At 37.0% G+C, this 17,761-nt stretch overlaps 1 protein-coding gene across 1 annotated transcript in view; it reads right to left on the reverse strand.

Annotated features, from left to right (window-relative positions):
• Window positions 1-1,274: 1,274 nt before the first annotated feature.
• GATM (glycine amidinotransferase) overlaps window positions 1,275-17,761 on the reverse strand; it is a 39,040-nt gene continuing 22,553 nt past the window's right edge. Inside the window, exons 4-9 of the mRNA XM_053717433.1 lie at window positions 6,958-7,148; window positions 5,747-5,884; window positions 5,180-5,344; window positions 4,232-4,295; window positions 3,229-3,345; window positions 1,275-2,221 (exon numbers count right to left, since the gene is read on the reverse strand). Of these exons, the coding sequence (XP_053573408.1) occupies window positions 2,109-2,221; window positions 3,229-3,345; window positions 4,232-4,295; window positions 5,180-5,344; window positions 5,747-5,884; window positions 6,958-7,148 (788 nt within the window). The 3' untranslated portion in view covers window positions 1,275-2,108. The remainder of the gene's footprint in view (window positions 2,222-3,228; window positions 3,346-4,231; window positions 4,296-5,179; window positions 5,345-5,746; window positions 5,885-6,957; window positions 7,149-17,761) is intronic.

A 17,761-nucleotide genomic window follows, 5' to 3' on the forward strand; every position in this document is an offset into this window, starting at 1 on the left:
TAAAACAAGGGCCCTAGTCTATGCAAAATAGCAAACGATACCCATAGTGTGACAGCAGTATGGTTGTACTGTGTCTTCCTTAAGCCAGATATGTATTCATCCTCCATTATCTAAATTAGAATTGTGGAATTTAGAATGAGGGAATAGCTTTCTAGTATTGGCTGTTGATAAATTTTAACTGAGGTTACCAATAATATTCATTAATTATTTAACTGTTTTTGGCAAGTGCCTTACTATATGATGGTTAGCCTGTTTGTGGAACCCTTAACTTGCTCAAAAACAGCGCAAAAACTTAACGTATCAGAGGCAGCAGGAGTTATCCCGAGATTAGAGTAGTAAACCACAAACTGGAGGGGGGCTGGAGACAGTTTTGTTCTAGCATACCTCTTGCTTTGTTATTTACCATCTGTAGTAAGGCCCACGATAACGCAAAACATGTTCTGGTGTGAAGCCCTAACACCAGCTGCAAAGCAGTGTAGATGAAGTAATTCTTCATTGTATTGTGTTAACTCTAGCACCTTTATTATATAGGTTCACTAAACAGCAAAAACATTTTCCCACCACAAAATCCATGACAATCTTTACCAGCCCTACAAGCCCTCCACTGCAATTAGCTTCATCCTCCACTCTTTTTCAGCACAAAAGAAATACAAGCACTCAGATCGTCCCTCCCAAAAATATTGGAACCACTGATCAATTGTTTTCTACTGTATATTCCGCCTAGAACAGGGTGCCTTCCCAGTCTTTGCCCTATCTGCGGCTTTGTACAGTTTAGCTAATAGCTTTAAAAATATATCTAAAAAAAATATATAGATCAGAAGAAACCAATCTGCAGAAAACCAACTGCAACAATAAATAGGTTTGCTTTAGTTTGATAGAGACATGTCATTTGGTACCAATTTCAGACAGGTGAAAGTTCCCTTAGGAGTTGGAAAAGTTGCAGTTAGACTATTGTGGTTGGATTAAAAAATAACCTGATATGCCAAGTTTTACACTTCTTGTACAAGTATAAAATCAAGACCACTATTTACACATTTGCAAGACATTGCAATGCATTATATACTGTTATATAGTAGACTCCCTAGAAAGCAATATCTTGCTATTAATTGGAGTTATAAATGCTTAATTGGGGAGTTTGACAGTGCACAAATCAAGAGATAGCAATACGGGTATTGCCAATACAGCAAATGTCACTGTTAATCGCAGAGATTCTGGATAAAGACAGTGAATGGGAAATATCCATTAAACCTGAGTTTAACAAAAGACAAAAATGCTACAATGAAAATATTTTATTTGCATAAAAATATTACAAAGCAAATAGTTCCTTATGAATACTACTATGGAGCAAGTTTCTCTTAAATTGTCTCCCCACCAGAAACAAAAATGTGCTTCTCCTGAACAGGTTTGCGAGTTCCATCTTGGAATACATTACGAACTCATGAGAGCCAGATAACATTTGCCATAATACCCGTCTACCACTGATTTGTTATCTTAGAAGTAGTTTAATATAAAAATATTTCCTTAGTGTTCTTTTGATTTTTGCATTGCTACCCATTTTTCTCACAAAAGCAGGAGGGGCTTGCAATACTTTATACAAGTGTTTTATGGTAAAAATCAGAATGTATTTCATATGAAAAGTTTACAAAAAAATAAAAAAATAGTTGTATGTGCAAATGGGGGGAAAAAATACTTAACAGATAAATGTGTAATACATAAGGAATTTCCAGTATAAAACCAGTGTGCAGAAGTGTAAACAGTACAGATGAGTCAAGTAAAAAATATATTAAATGTTGCCTTTGTGATAAGACAGAGGTAGATGTATAAAATGAGCAGTCTTCCTCAATTGCCTGCAGTCGAAAAAAATATCCAGTGTTTGATTAATGGAAAAGGGGAGATTACATTATTTTTAACTCAATTAGAATAGCATTACTTTAAAGAGTAAAAAAGTATTGCCTTAAATTAACCTACGCCAGAGAGTTTAAACATGTAAATTCACATGCTTTATAACCCCACTTGAACAGAAAAATGTAATTTTCATTAAAACAAAAAACCCACAAGCTTTGTTTACATATTTCATCACTGAAAACGTAACACTTTTCCAGCCTAGTTTAGCTGAAATAGGACTGCAGGGTTCCACGGCGACGAACATCGCATGTCCAACAGTGGAATCCACCTCCTAATGAATTCGCATGGCGAATACTCACTTTGATGGTGGAGATGCCTGTAAAGAAAACCCAATATAAATAAGTATGAAGAGATCACCTTGTCAAATTAAGGGATTTAAAAAAAAATATATATATCTATATCTATATATAAAAAATATAAAAAAGTGAGATTGACAAGAGTTTAGGAACAGAACAAGTGCATTTAAATTGGTATTCATTAAAGTGAAGGTAAACTGATGAATGAAACCCTGTTTTTTTTTTTTAAGTACTAATCCTATTAAAAACGAAGTCACTTTCAAAGTTTAGAAAGCAGCTGTTTAGATTAAAAACTTACCTTTTTTTACAGCCAGAGCAGGCTTCCCCCACCCGGAGATCCTCTAAATTTTTAATCAAAACGGCTGCTTTTGAAACTGATGAATGAAAGTGCCTGTTTAATAGTATTTTTAAAAACCAGGCTCATATATCAAAGTTTAAACTCACTTTAAATACAAAATTAAAAATTCAGCTTTTATTACATCTGTCCATAAGATGCACATAGGAAGTTCCATCTAGTCTGACAAATTCAGTAATATATTTCATGTATCCCTTCAGGATTAAAAAAAGGACAGTCCACTACAGAATTTTTATTGTTTAAAAAGATAATCCCTTCATTCCCCAGTTTTGCATAGCCAACACTGTTATATCAATATACTTTTTACCTCTGATTACCTTGTATCCAACTGTTAGCGTTCAAATACCAAGAGAACACACAAATTTGATAAAAAAAAGTAATTGGAAAGCGGTTTAAAAAAAAAAAAAAAAAAAGGGACAGTGTAGTCCCAATTACTTTCATGATTCAGATAGAAAATTTTAACTAAAATCACGTCCTATCTAATCTCTCAACATATGGGCTATACATAAATTAAATATCAGCCTTATGCGATCAACCTGAGTGACTTGATGGCCACTGAACAGATAATGTATAAAAGATCAGTGATTTACAAAGCATGCTTTTATTTTACATTACAGTGGTATATTACATGCCTCAAATAGTTTTGTCAATACTGGTCAAGGCCATGCTTACCAAGTTTCTCAAACATTTTATGGATTGTAGTCTCATTGGCATCCACCATCACACGTTTCTCATCCAACATCAAGACGTTCATAGAAAGCCATTTTGAAGACATCCACAGGGGATGATCTAAGATTGAACATCACTATAGTTATTCATTAAATAAAGCCCTATAGATTATAAACCAGTTAAAATAAATATAATATGGTCTAGTAAGAGGCTTTGTAACTGCTTTCCAGTTCCCATTTTACTTTCCCTGGTAGCTAAATTCACAAATTGGGGTGGGGGTAAAGGGGGTATATACTCACACTGTTTTTTGTTTGTTAAAAGTATAGCTCACTATCTAAAACAAACAAACCATAAGGCAATGCTCTCTTTTCCAACCAATATATTTTGACACCATCTTTTCTCCCTAACATTTAAAAAGTTACATAAAAGTGCAAAAAATATAAACCACCTTCAATGCGTTATTTAAAACAATAGCGCAATTATAAAATCGGTTCATGTAGCATCCAGTTGTTGCTCTGGAGCAAACATTTGGTGAGCCAGGACAAGAGACGTGTGTATGTAGCAGTCACCAGCTGGTTCCCAATGGTGCATTCCTACTCCTAAACCTACGTATACTTTAACAAAGGATACCAAGAGAAGTACATAATAGAAATAAATTGGAAAGTTAAAATTGCATGTTGTATCTGAACTGTAGACTGACTTGCTTCTAGTGTTCCTCTGACTTAGTGTTCTTTTTATTTGTAACTTTCCTTGTTACACACCTCATCTAGAGAGTTTGCTCATTCTCTGCTCTCGTCACCCCATTGTGGCAATGCTTTTACTAGGCTATATTATGCTCTTTCCATTACACATGGATTCTCTACAGAGACCTAGTTAACCACTGACTAGACATTAACTTTAGAATGTTATTTTGCCTTCAAAATGTAGTTTTTATTTATATTTTATCTTTCTATAACACATTAGGGTTTTGCAGTTTGCAATACAAGTTCTTAAATGATATACATACCATCCGGGATAATTGGAGTTGGGGGTGTAACCACAGTCCAGCCAGCTTTCTTAAACATCTCAATCTAAAAACATAGAAAATAGTGACTTACCTAACGTCTACCCATCGTGTTACTATACTATGTGCAACAGGTCCCATAGTATTAGTGCAATTCCAAAAAAGCAACAATGCTTTATTTTGAAAGCACAAGACATTTGCCTAGTGTATTTTAGTGCACGTAAAATGTGCACTGCTATATTTGATAGGTTGCAAACTTGCTCAGTTCACAATTGATACTTTAGGAGCACATGTGGAGGCCACAGGAAAGCGACAGACAATTTAGCGCCTTTGCAACATCAGAAGAGACATTTACAGGGTTAATTTCATGCATCTACTGTGGTTTGGGACTTGACACCTTTAAGCAATCAAAAGCCCTGAGAAATTAGATTTACATTTTACTTCAAGTGACAATTGGAAAAATCAGCATTAAAAAGGTGCATGTAACCAGTCCTTTCAGGAGTACTATGCTCAAAGTATTTTAAAGGGACACTGAACCCAATTTTTTTTCTTTTTTAATTCAGAAAGGAGCATGCAATTTTAAGCAACTTTCTAATTTACTCCTATTATCAATTTATTTGTTCTCTGCTATCATTATTTGAAAAAGGCGAAAAAGCTTTTTTTTGGTTTCAGTACCCTGGACAGCACTTTTTATTGGTGGATGAATTTATCCACCAATCAGCAAGGACAACCCAGGTTGTTCACCAAAAATGGGCTGGCATCTAAACTTACATTTCAAATATAGATACCAAGAGAATGAAGAAAATTTGATAATAGGAGTAAATTAGAAAGTTGCTTAAAATTTCACGCTCAATCTGAATCACGAAAGAAAATTTTTGGGTACAGTGTCCCTTTAACCTACCAAAGCTTGTAAACAGGACAATTGTCTTCTAACGCAACTTAGATATTTACCTGGTGACAAGGACGATCTGGGTTTGAAAGCACAAGTCCAGGTCCAATAATATTAAATGTGGCATCAATGTGCATTGGATTTGGATCCTTGAATGAAATGATATGCACTTTGTACTCTGGGGCCAGATGCCTGCGCATCCATTCAATACCAAGGAAGTTTGTAACCTAAAAGAAATCAGTGAACCATGAATGCAAAGAAAGAAAAAAATAGATTTTTGAAGCAACTGTCACCTAGTGTTTAGCATAAATTGTGTTATACACGAGGGATATTGCAATAATAAATCTTTATTTCAAGAGCAGCAATGCACTACTGGGGCCTAGATGAATACATGAGGTAAGTCGGTAACAGGCATGCGAGTAGTCCAATCCCCAGCTAGCTGCCAGAAGTGCACTAAGCTATCTAACTATGCTTTTCAACAAAGCATGGCATACTTAAGTGAAATTTAGACTTTTTAAACTGCATGCCGTCACTGAATCATGAATTCAATTTTGACTTTAATATCCCTTTAATAGCAAAAGCTTGAAGACAGATTTAGTTAAGTTCATGAATAATAAATGTTTATCTACCTGGCTCCTCTGTGCAAAGATATCTCTTCCAGCTCTCATGAAGTCCGCAGCATCAAAACAGGGCTCAAATTCTGTAGTAACAAATTTCCCCATAGCAGCAAGTTTATGTCTGTCCTCTACAGTACGAATAGGATATTCCTGAAAAGATAATTAGCAATAAGTGCTGCATTCATAAAAGTTCACATTTGATATTTAATGACAAACCATTTATTACAGAAAATTAGGGAAAAAAAGGTTTGGCACATAAAAGATTAAGCACAAATATAGTAAGATTTCAAAGTATTAATTTAATGTATATTCATCTAAAATAAAAAATAAACCAGCATTTAAACGATTTTAATGCTAACTTTTGGAGAAAGTGAAACTTAGAGCCTGAAAAGAAATGGTTAGCTTTTTTTAAAAAAAACAAAAAAAAAACAGGGACAGTTTTTCCTGTTTAATTTGTTTCCAAATACCAAAATTGTTAGTGTTTAAATTGATAGATAATGCCTTTACTACCCATTACGCAGCTTCACACAAAGTTTATTATAATAATGTTTAACATGTAGAAATGTAGATGCTTAAAATAGGTTATAAAGCTACTAAGCCACATCTAACTCATGAGTTTAATTTTATTAGACTGTCCCTTTAAGTAAATTGTAAAGTTTTAAGATAGTGTGCTTTGAATAATGAATATTTTTTTTCATTGGGGTCCCTTAAAAGTATAGGCTATAGAAAAGCTGTGCAAACATAGCAAGCAAAATAAATTACTCTGCATGGGATAGGACAGATAAGTAATACAATGTTAATTTCCAGTATTTGGTTTGTTTGAGTTAGGCACTAGATCATTGATCCTGGATGATATCTGCTAAATTTTCACTTGTATTTTATTCTTACTAATACAACATTGTTTTATATTACAACTTTACTTCTGATGAACAGATTTTTTCATCTCCAAGTATTGGGATTTGATGAGTAAGGAAGCATTGTGTACAGAAAGCAGCAACATGAGAAGCTGATTTCCCAGCAAGCTCAACTGTGTTGTGCTCTCAAACACTACCAGCTAATTTCATATACAAAATAAACTTAAGAGCAATTACACACACTAAAGGTTCTAAATAGATTTTCTCCCATGATTTTATATGTATAATATAAACTGTACTCATAGGTAGCAAGGCACAAATATAAATATATATCAATAGTAAAGGCATGTAAATGTAGCATTGCTTTACCTGGTCATAAAGTTCATCAGCCATTGTTGGTTTTGGTGCAGTGGTCCACTTTGCCCCACGGCGGAAATAGTCTTTAATAAGAGATCGATAAGCTCTGTATTCAAAGAACCGAGCTCTCCAAGCCATTGGGGCTTCAATGATTTCATTACCAACAACCAATAGAATGTCTCTGGGCATAGCAGCATAAAGACCTGCAATGTGTATAACCATTACCAAAATGCAAATGTTGCATTTTTACTTTTTAACAAGTAACATAATTTATGTAAGAACTTACCTGATAAATTCATTTCTTTCATATTAGCAAGAGTCCATGAGCTAGCTAGTGACGTATGGGATATACATTCCTACCAGGAGGGGCAAAGTTTCCCAAACCTTAAAATGCCTATAAATACACCCCTCACCACACCCACAATTCAGTTTAACGAATAGCCAAGAAGTGGGGTGATAAGAAAAAAGTGCGAAAGCATATAAAATAAGGAATTGGAATAATTGTGCTTTATACAAAAAAATCAAAACCACCACAAAAAAGGGCGGGCCTCATGGACTCTTGCTAATATGAAAGAAATGAATTTATCAGGTAAGTTCTTACATAAATTATGTTTTCTTTCATGTAATTAGCAAGAGTCCATGAGCTAGTGACGTATGGGATAATGATTACCCAAGATGTGGATCTTTCCACACAAGAGTCACTAGAGAGGGAGGGATAAAATAAAGACAGCCAATTCCTGCTGAAAATAATCCACACCCAGAATAAAATTTTAATGAAAAAACATAAGCAGAAGATTCAAACTGAAACCACTGCCTGAAGTACGTTTCTACCAAAAACTGCTTCAGAAGAAGAAAACACATCAAAATGGTAGAATTTAGTAAAAGTATGCAAAGAGGACCAAGTTGCTGTTTTGCAAATCTGATCAACCGAAGCTTCATTCTTAAACGCCCAGGAAGTAGAAACTAACTTAGTAGAATGAGCTGTAATCCTTTGAGGCGGAGTGTTACCTGACTCAACATAGGCATGATGAAATAAAAATTTCAACCAAGATGCCAAAGAAATGCAGAAGCTTTCTGGTCTTTTCTAGAACCGGAAAAGATGACAAATAGACTAGAAGTCTTTCGGAAAGACTTAGTAGCTTCAACATAATATTACAAAGCTCTAACAGCATCCAAAGAATGCAATGAGTTCTCCTTAGAATTCATAGGATTAGGACATAATGAAGGAACCACAATTTCTCTACTAATGTTGTTAGAATTCACAACCTTAGGTAAAACATTCAAAAGAAGTTCGCAGCACCGCCTTATCCTGATGCAAAATCAGAAAAGGAGACTCACAAAAAAGAGTAGATAATTCAGAGACTCTTCTGGCAGAAGAGATGGCCAAAAGAAACAAAACTTTCCAAGAAAGTAATATAACGACCAAAGAATGCATGGGTTCAAAAGGAGGAGCTTGAAGAGCCCCCAGAACCAAATTCAAACTCCAAGGAGGAGAAATTGACTTAATGACAAGTTTTATACGAACCAAAAGTTGTACAAAACAATGAATATCAGGAAGATTAGCAATCCTGTGAAAAAGAACAGAAAGAGCAGAGATTTGTCTTTCAAGAAACTTGCGGACAAACCTTTATCTAAACCATCCTGAAGAAATATAAGTCTTCCAGACTCTATAATATATCTCTCTAGATACAGATTTACGAGCCTGTCACATAGTATCAATCACAGAGTCAGAGAAACCTCTTTGACCAAGAATCAAGCGTTCAAACTCCACACCTTAAAATTAAGGTTTTGAGATCCTGATGGAAAAAAGAACCTTGAGACAGAAAGACTGGTCTTAACGGAAGAGTCCACAGCTGGCAAGAGGCCATCCGGACAAGATCCGCATACCAAAACCTGTGAGGCCATGCTGGAGCTACCAGCAGGACAAACGAGCATTCCTTTAGAATATTGGAGAATACCCTTGGAAGAAGAACTAGAGGCGGAAAGATATAGGCAGGATGACACTTGTAAGGAAGAGATAATGCATCCACTGCCTCCGCCCGAGGATCCCGGGAACCGGACAGATACCAGGGAAGTTTCTTGTTTAGATGAGAAGCCATCAGATCTATTTCTGGGAGTTCCCACATTTGAACAATCTGAGGAAATACCTCTGGGTGAAGACCATTCGCCCAGGTGCAACGTTTGGCGACTGAGATAATCCGCTTTCCAATTGTCCATACCTGGGATATGAACCGCAGAGATTAGACAGGAGCTGGATTCCGCCCAAACCAAAATTTGAGATACTTCTTTCATAGCCAGAGGACTGTGAGTCCCTCCTTGATGATTGATGTATGCCACAGTTGTGACATTGTCTATCTGAAAACAAATGAACAACTCTCTCTTCAGAAGAGGCCAAGACTGAAGAGCTCTGAAAATTGCACGGAGTTCCAAAATATTGATCGGAAATCTCACCTCCTGAGATTCCCAAACCCCTTGTGCCGTCAGATACCCCCACACAGCTCCCCAACCTGTAAGACTTGCATCTGTTGAGATTATAGTCTAGTTCAGGGGGCTTCTTTGTTCTTCCGACCTGAACGATGGTGAACTGTCCACCATGTCAGAGAGTGTCGTATAATCGGTTTAAAGATATTAATTGAGATATCTTTGAGTAATCCCTGCACCATTGGTTCAGCATACAGAGCTGAAGAGGTTGCATGTGAAAACGAGCAAAGGAGATCGCATCTGATGCGGCAGTCCTAAGACCTAAAATTTCCATGCATAAGGCTACCAAAGGGAATGATTGTGACTGAAGGTTTTAACAAGCTGATATCAATGTTAAACTTCTCTTGTCTGACAAGGACAGAGTCATAGACACTGAATCTATCTAGAAACCTAAAAAGGTTACCCTTGTCTGAGGAATCAATGAACTGATTGGTAAATTGATCCTCCAACCATGAACTTGAAGAAACACCACAAGTCGATTCGTATGAGATTCTTCGGAAATGAGAAGACTGAGCAAGTACCCAGATATCGTCCAATAAGGAAAAACCAAAACCCTGTTCTCTGATTACAGAAAGAAGGGCACCGAGAACCTTTGAAAAAAATTCTTGGAACTGAGGCTAGGCCAAACGGTAGAGCCACAAAACTGGTAATTCTTGTCTAAAAAGAGAATCTCAGACACTAAAAGTGATCTGGATGAATCGGAATATGCAGATACACATCCTGTAAATCTATTGTAGACATATAATACCCTTGCTAAACAAAAGGCAGGATAGTCCTACAGTAACCATCTTGAATGTTGGTATCCTTACATAACGATTCAATATTGATAGATCCGGAACTGGTCTGAAGGAATTGACCTTCTTTGGTACAATGAAGAGATAAAATAAAACCCCAGCCCCTGTTCCAGAACTGGAACTGGCATAATTACTCCAGCCAACTCTAGATCTGAAACACATTTCAGAAATGCTGAGCCTTTGCTGTGTTAACTGGGACACGGGAAAGAAAAAAATCTCTTAGCAGGAGGCCTTAACTGAAGCCAATTCTGTACCTTTCTGAAACAATGTTCTGAAACCAGAAATTGAGAACGGAATTGATCAAAATTTCTTTGAAGAAAACGTAATCTGCCCCATACCAGCTGAGCTGGAATAAGGTCCGCACCTTCATGGGTACTTAGGAGCTGGCTATAGGTTTTCTATAAGGCTTGGATATATTCCAAACTGGAAATAGTTTCCAAACTGATACCGCTCCTGAGGATGAAGGATCAGGCTTTTGTTCCTTATTGTGAGGAAAGGAACGAAAATGATTAGACCTAAATGTACCTTAGATTTTTTATCCTTTGGTAAAAAAGTTCCCTTCCTTCCAGAAAAAGTTGATAATAATTTATTACCCTGGAAAGAAAGGGAAAGCAAAGTTGACTTAGAAGACATATCAGCATTCCAAGTTTAATCCATAAAGCTTTTCTAGCTAAAATAGCTAGAGACATATACCTGACATCAACTCTAATGATATCAAAAGATGGTATCACCAATAAAATTATTAGCATGTTATGAATAATAATAATGCTATAAAATTATGATCTGTTACTTGTTGCGCTAAAGCTTCTAACCAAAAAGTTGAAGCTGCAGCAACATCCGCTAAAAATATAGCAGGTCTAAGAAGATTACCTGAACATAAGTAAGCTTTTCTTAGAAAGGATTCAATTTTCCTATCTAAAGGATCCTTAAATGAAGTACTATCTGCCGTAGGAATAGTAGCACATTTAGCAGGAGTAGAGACAGCCCCATAACCTTAGGGATTTTGTCCCAAAAAAACTCTAATCTGTCAGATGGCACAGGATATAATTGCTTAAACGTTTAGGAGTAAAAGAATTACCCAAATTATTCCATTCCCTGGAAATTACTTCAGAAATAGCATCAGGGAGACTAAACACTTCTGGAATAACTACAGGAGATTTAAAAACCTTATTTAAACGTTTAGATTTAGTATCAAGAGGACCAGAATCCTCTATTTCTAATGCAATTAATACTTCTTTAAATAAAGAACGAATAAATTCCATCTTGAACAAATACAAAGATTTATCAGCATCAACCTCTGAGACAGAAACCTCTGAACCAGAAGAATCATTATCAGTATCAGAATGATGATGTTCATTTAAAAATTCATCTGAAAAAAGAGAAGTTTTAAAAGACTTTTATGTAAACTAGAAGGAGAAATAACAGACATAGCCTTCTTAATGGATTTAAAAAATAAAATCTCTTATGTTTATCAGGAACACTCTGAAAATTAGATGTTGACGGAACAGCAACAGGTAATGTAACAGTACTAAAGGAAATTTTATCTGCATTAATAAGTTTGTCATGACATGCAATACAAACAGCTGGAGAAACAGATACCAAAAATTATAGCAGATACACTTAGCTTGGTAGCTCCAGCACTAGACAGCGATTTTCCTGTAGTATCTTCTGACTCAGATGCAACGTGATACATCTTGCAATATGTAAGAGAAAAAACAACATATAAAGCAAAATTGATCAAATTCCTTAAATGACAGTTTCAGGAATGGGAAAAAATGCCAAAGAACAAGCTTCTAGCAACCAGAAGCAATGAAAAAATAAGACTTAAATAATGGAGACAAAAGAGACGCCCTTATTTTTTAGCGCCAAATAAGACGCCCACATTATTTGGCGCCTAAATGCTTTTGGCGCCAAAAATGACGCCACATCCGGAACGCCAACATTTTTGGCGCAAAATAACGTCAAAAAATGACGCAACTTCCGGCGACACGTATGAATTTTTGCGCCAAAAAAGTCCGCGCCAAGAATGACGCAATAAAATGAAGCATTTTCAGCCCCCGCGAGCCTAACAGCCCACAGGGAAAAAAGAGACAAATTTTTGAAGGTAAGAAAAAAAATGATTAATTCAAATGCATTATCCCAAATATGAAACGGACTGTCTGAAAAATAAGGAAAGTTGAACATTCTGAGTGAAGGCAAATAAATGTTTGAATACATATATTTAGAACTTTATAAACAAAGTGCCCAACCATAGCTTAGAGTGTCACAGAAAATAAGATTTACTTACCCCAGGACACTCATCTACATGTTTGTAGAAAGCCAAACCAGTACTGAAACTGGTATTAGCAGAGGTAATGGTATATATAAGAGTATATCGTCGATCTGAAAAGGGAGGTAAGAGATGAATCTCTACGACCGATAACAGAGAACCTATGAAATAGACCCCATAGAAGGAGATCACTGCATTCAAATAGGCAATACTCTCCTCACATCCCTCTGACATTCACTGCACGCTGAGAGGAAAACCGGGCTCCAACTTGCTGCGGAGCGCATAACGTAGAATCTAGCACAAACTTACTTCACCACCTCCATCGGAGGCAAAGTTTGTAAAACTGAATTGTGGGTGTGGTGAGGGGTGTATTTATAGGCATTTTAAGGTTTGGGAAACTTTGCCCCTCCTGGTAGGAATGTATATCCCATACGTCACTAGCTCATGGACTCTTGCTAATTACATGAAAGAAATAATATATAAAGATTTAACTATAATAACATTATAAGCTACCAAAAAATAAATAAATGTATAATTAGATGTAAGACACTTAATGCTGGTGTACTGAGAATATCTAGTTATGTTTCATATGTACGTGCAGAGAAAAAAGGTCAGCACTAAACCACTGAATACCTTACTAGAAGCATTTTTGCTAATATAGTATATTTTAAATGTTTCTATTCAAATATATAATTAATCTACATGCTTTTCAAATTTTGACCAGAATTTCCTTGTAACAAACTTTTCTAAATTCCACTAAGAATCTATAATGTAGTGGGTGTCATGTCTGAACTTAAGATGCCTCTTACCCATTCCCCCTGCTGAAGACAATCGGACAGAAAACGTAAAAAAAAAAAAAAATTCCAAGCAATGCTGTGTGTAACATAGGATAATCTAAAAAGGGATTACACAGTTTTGTTTGCACAAACCAATAAAAAGAAAACTAGTTCAAAACATGGTGTGAATTTACACTATTTCAATAGACAAAAATACAGATAACGCTAATCTTTGCTTTGAATACATCATTAAAGGGACAGTACACACCAATTTTCATATAACTGCATGTAATAAACACTACCATAAAGAATAAGAAGCAGATACTTATATAAAAATCAAGTATAAAACTGTTTAAAAAAAAAAAAAACTTACTTGGAAGCCCTCAGATTAGCTCTGTTGAAAAGGTAGCTGGAAAGCCCACTGCAAGTGGGAAATAAGACACTCCCCCTCCCACTTTTGCATATGAAAAGACTACAAAAACAGGAGCAAGCTGGGAGTAGGTATCTGGCTATTTTTCTAAAACTTTGGGGCTTGGTTAGAAGACTGAAAATCAGCGCAATGTTATTTAAACACAACTATACTTTTTTTTTTTTTAAAAAAAACCTTTATGGGCTATCTAAATAGATCTACAAAACATTTATGCAAAGAAAGTGTATAATGTCCCTTTAAGTCTGTTTAGCATAAATTTACTGTGTAACATCCTTTTAACTTGATATTGCTGTGTACTATTTAGTATGTTAGTTTCTCCAATCACGATTGACTTGTGAATAAGTTTTCCTCCTTGCACTTACGCCGATTTGTGCATGTGCAATTTGAAATAGCAAACTGAAAAATATTAAACATGCACCGCTAAACTGTCATACAAGAAAATAGCTAAATGGACAAGAGGACAAGTCTGAGCTGGAAAGACATTTTCGGCTGCAAACAATTTAAAAGTTTCATGTACTTCTTACAAGCTTAGATGCGGGAGCAGTTGCAAGATGCTAGTCTGGTATGTAACAATAAGTAGTGGGTCTAGACTGTCCCTTTAACTGCCACTCTTTCAAATACATCAGAATGTTACGGAGTATATTCTCTTCCAATATCACTTTCCGGAATCTCTTCCCTCTTAGTTAAACTGTCAGGCAAGGTTCTCCTTAAAGTGTAACTGTGTCCAGAATCTAGTTACTCTTCAACACTACTTGTTCCATTTAACAATACAGGAGTCTCAATTCCACCAGCTACCTGCTGCTAGCCTTGTTCACTTGGCCGGTCTGGCTGTTAGCTACATGTAGTATTGCTCCTGTTCCTATTTTTATTTTGTCAGTCACTCTAAGCCATTTTACTATACAGGGAGTCAGATTTGCTCATGCCTAGAACTCAGTCTATTCACTATCCTAGGTGATTTATGCCATCAGGCTAAGAAAACTCCCCGCAAAGGCCTCTTCCTCCTTGTAGGGCTCTGACAGGAAGTAAAAAAAAAAAAAAAAAAAGACACTGCACAAATTAAGTTTAAAAAAAAAAAAAAAAAAAAAAAAGGTAAAATCCATTTAACCCCTTAATGACCGCAGCACTTTTCCATTTTCTGTCCGTTTGGGACCAAGGCTATTTTTACATTTTTGAGGTGTTTGTGTTTAGCTGTAATTTTCCTCTTACTCATTTACTGTACCCACACATATTATATACCGTTTTTATCGCCATTAAATGGACTTTCTAAAGATACCATTATTTTCATCATATCTTATAATTTACTATAAAAAAAATTATAAAATATGAGGAAAAAATGGAAAAAAACACACTTTTTCTAACTTTGACCCCCAAAATCTGTTACACATCTACAACCACCAAAAAACACCCATGCTAAATAGTTTCTAAATTTTGTCCTGAGTTTAGAAATACCCAATGTTTACATGTTCTTTGCTTTTTTTGCAAGTTATAGGGCCATAAATACAAGTAGCACTTTGCTATTTCAAAACCACTTTTTTTCAAAATTAGCGCTAGTTACATTGGAACACTAATATCTTTCAGGAATCCCTGAATATCCATTGACATGTATATATTTTTTTTTAGAAGACATCCCAAAGTATTGATCTAGGCCCATTTTGGTATATTTCATGCCACCATTTCACCGCCAAATGCGATCAAATAAAGAAAATTGTTCACTTTTTCACAATTTTTTTCACAAACTTTAGGTTTCTCACTGAAATTATTTACAAACAACTTATGTAATTATAGCATAAATGGTTGTAAATGCTTCTCTGGGATACCCTTTGTTCAGAAATAGCAGACATATATGGCTTTGGCTTTGCTTTTTGGTAATTAGAAGGCTGCTAAATGCCACTGCGCACAATACGTGTATTATGCCCAGCAGTGAAGGGGTTAATTAGGGAGCATGTAGGGAGCTTCTAGGGTTAATTTTAGCTTTAGTGTAGTGTAGTAGACAACCCCAAGTATTGATCTAGGCCCATTTTGGTATATTTCATGCCACCATTTCACCGCCAAATGCGATCAAATAAAAAAAAAACGTTAATTTTTTCACAATTTTAGGTTTCTCACTGAAATTATTTACAAACAGCTTGTGCAATTATGGCACAAATGGTTGTAAATGCTTCTCTGGGATGTCCTTTGTTCAGAAATAGCAGACATATATGACTTTGGCGTTGCTTTTTGGTAATTAGAAAGTCGCTAAATGCTGCTGCGCATCACACGTGTATTATGGCTAGCAGTGAAGGGGTTAATTAGGTAGTTTGTAGGGAGCTTGCAGGGTTAATTTTAGCTTTAGTGTAGATATCAGCCTCCCACCTGACACATCCCACCCCCTGATCCCTCCCAAACAGCTCCCTTCCCTCCCCCACCCCACAATTGTCCCCGCCATCTTAAGTACTGGCAGAAAGTCTGCCAGTACTAAAATAAAAGTTTTTTTTTGTTTTTTTCTAAAAGAAAAAAAAAAGCATATTTACATATGCTGTGTTTAGGATCCCCCCTTAGCCCCCAACCTCCCTGATCCCCCCAAAACAGCTCTCTAAGCCTCCCCCTCTGCCTTATTGGGGGCCATCTTGGGTACTGGCAGCTGTCTGCCAGTACCCAGTTTGCACACAAACAAATGTTTATTTTTTTATTTTTTTTTATTTTTTTTGCAGGGCACCCCACGGTCCCCCACGGACCAACCCCCACCACCTAAATGACTCCTAAGGTTTTTTTTTACATTCTAAGTCCCACTTTTATTTTGTTTTGGGACACATTTTTCTGTAGTGTAGCGGTTCCCACCCGCTCCCTCCCAGTGCACGCGCCCGTCCCCGCCCCCTCGTGCACGTGCGCGCGCCCGCGCGCGCCCCCGGACTCCCCCGCCCACGATCCCGCCCCCCTCCACATGACCAGGGCCATCGATGGCCGCCACCCACCTCCCACACCGGCTCCCACCCACCAACGATACCGGCCATCGATGTCCGGTGCAGAGAGGGCCACAGAGTGGCTCTCTCTGCATCGGATGGCCGTAGAAGGTTATTGCAGGATGCCTCCATATCGAGGCATCACTGCAATAACCGGAAAGCAGCTGGAAGCGAGCAGGATCGCTTCCAGCTGCTTTCCACACCGAGGACGTGCAGGGTACGTCCTCAGGCGTTAACTGCCTTTTTTCTGAGGACGTACCCTGCACGTCCTCAGTCATTAAGGGGTTAAATAGATAAATACATATTACAATGCATAAACAGCTGCTTAGTTTGTTTTTTAATAGAGAAATAAAATGCTTAAAGGGATGTTAAAGGGACATGAAAACAGAATTTATGTTTACCTGATAAATTACTTTCTCCAACGGTGTGTCCGGTCCACGGTGTCATCCTTACTTGTGGGATATTCTCTTCCCCAACAGGAAATGGCAAAGAGCCCAGCAAAGCTGGTCACATGATCCCTCCTAGGCTCCGCCTACCCCAGTCATTCGACCGACGTTAAGGAGGAATATTTGCATAGGAGAAACCATATGTTACCGTGGTGACTGTAGTTAAAGAAAATAAATTATCAGACCTGATTAAAAAAACCAGGGCGGGCCGTGGACCAGACACACCGTTGGAGAAAGTAATTTATCAGGTAAACATAAATTCTGTTTTCTCCAACATAGGTGTGTCCGGTCCACGGTGTCATCCTTACTTGTGGGAACCAATACCAAAGCTTTAGGACACGGATGAAGGGAGGGAGCAAATCAGGTCACCTAAATGGAAGGCACCACGGCTTGCAAAACCTTTCTCCCAAAAATAGCCTCAGAAGAAGCAAAAGTATCAAATTTGTAAAATTTAGAAAAAGTGTGCAGTGAAGACCAAGTCGCTGCCTTACATATCTGATCAACAGAAGCCTCGTTCTTGAAGGCCCATGTGGAAGCCACAGCCCTAGTGGAGTGAGCTGTGATTCTTTCAGGAGGCTGCCGTCCGGCAGTCTCATAAGCCAATCGGATAATGCTTTTAATCCAGAAGGAGAGAGAGGTAGAAGTTGCTTTTTGACCTCTCCGTTTACCAGAATAAACAAC

Source organism: Bombina bombina, chromosome 6 (genome assembly GCF_027579735.1).
Source record: "Bombina bombina isolate aBomBom1 chromosome 6, aBomBom1.pri, whole genome shotgun sequence".
NCBI classification, from domain to species: domain Eukaryota; kingdom Metazoa; phylum Chordata; class Amphibia; order Anura; family Bombinatoridae; genus Bombina; species Bombina bombina.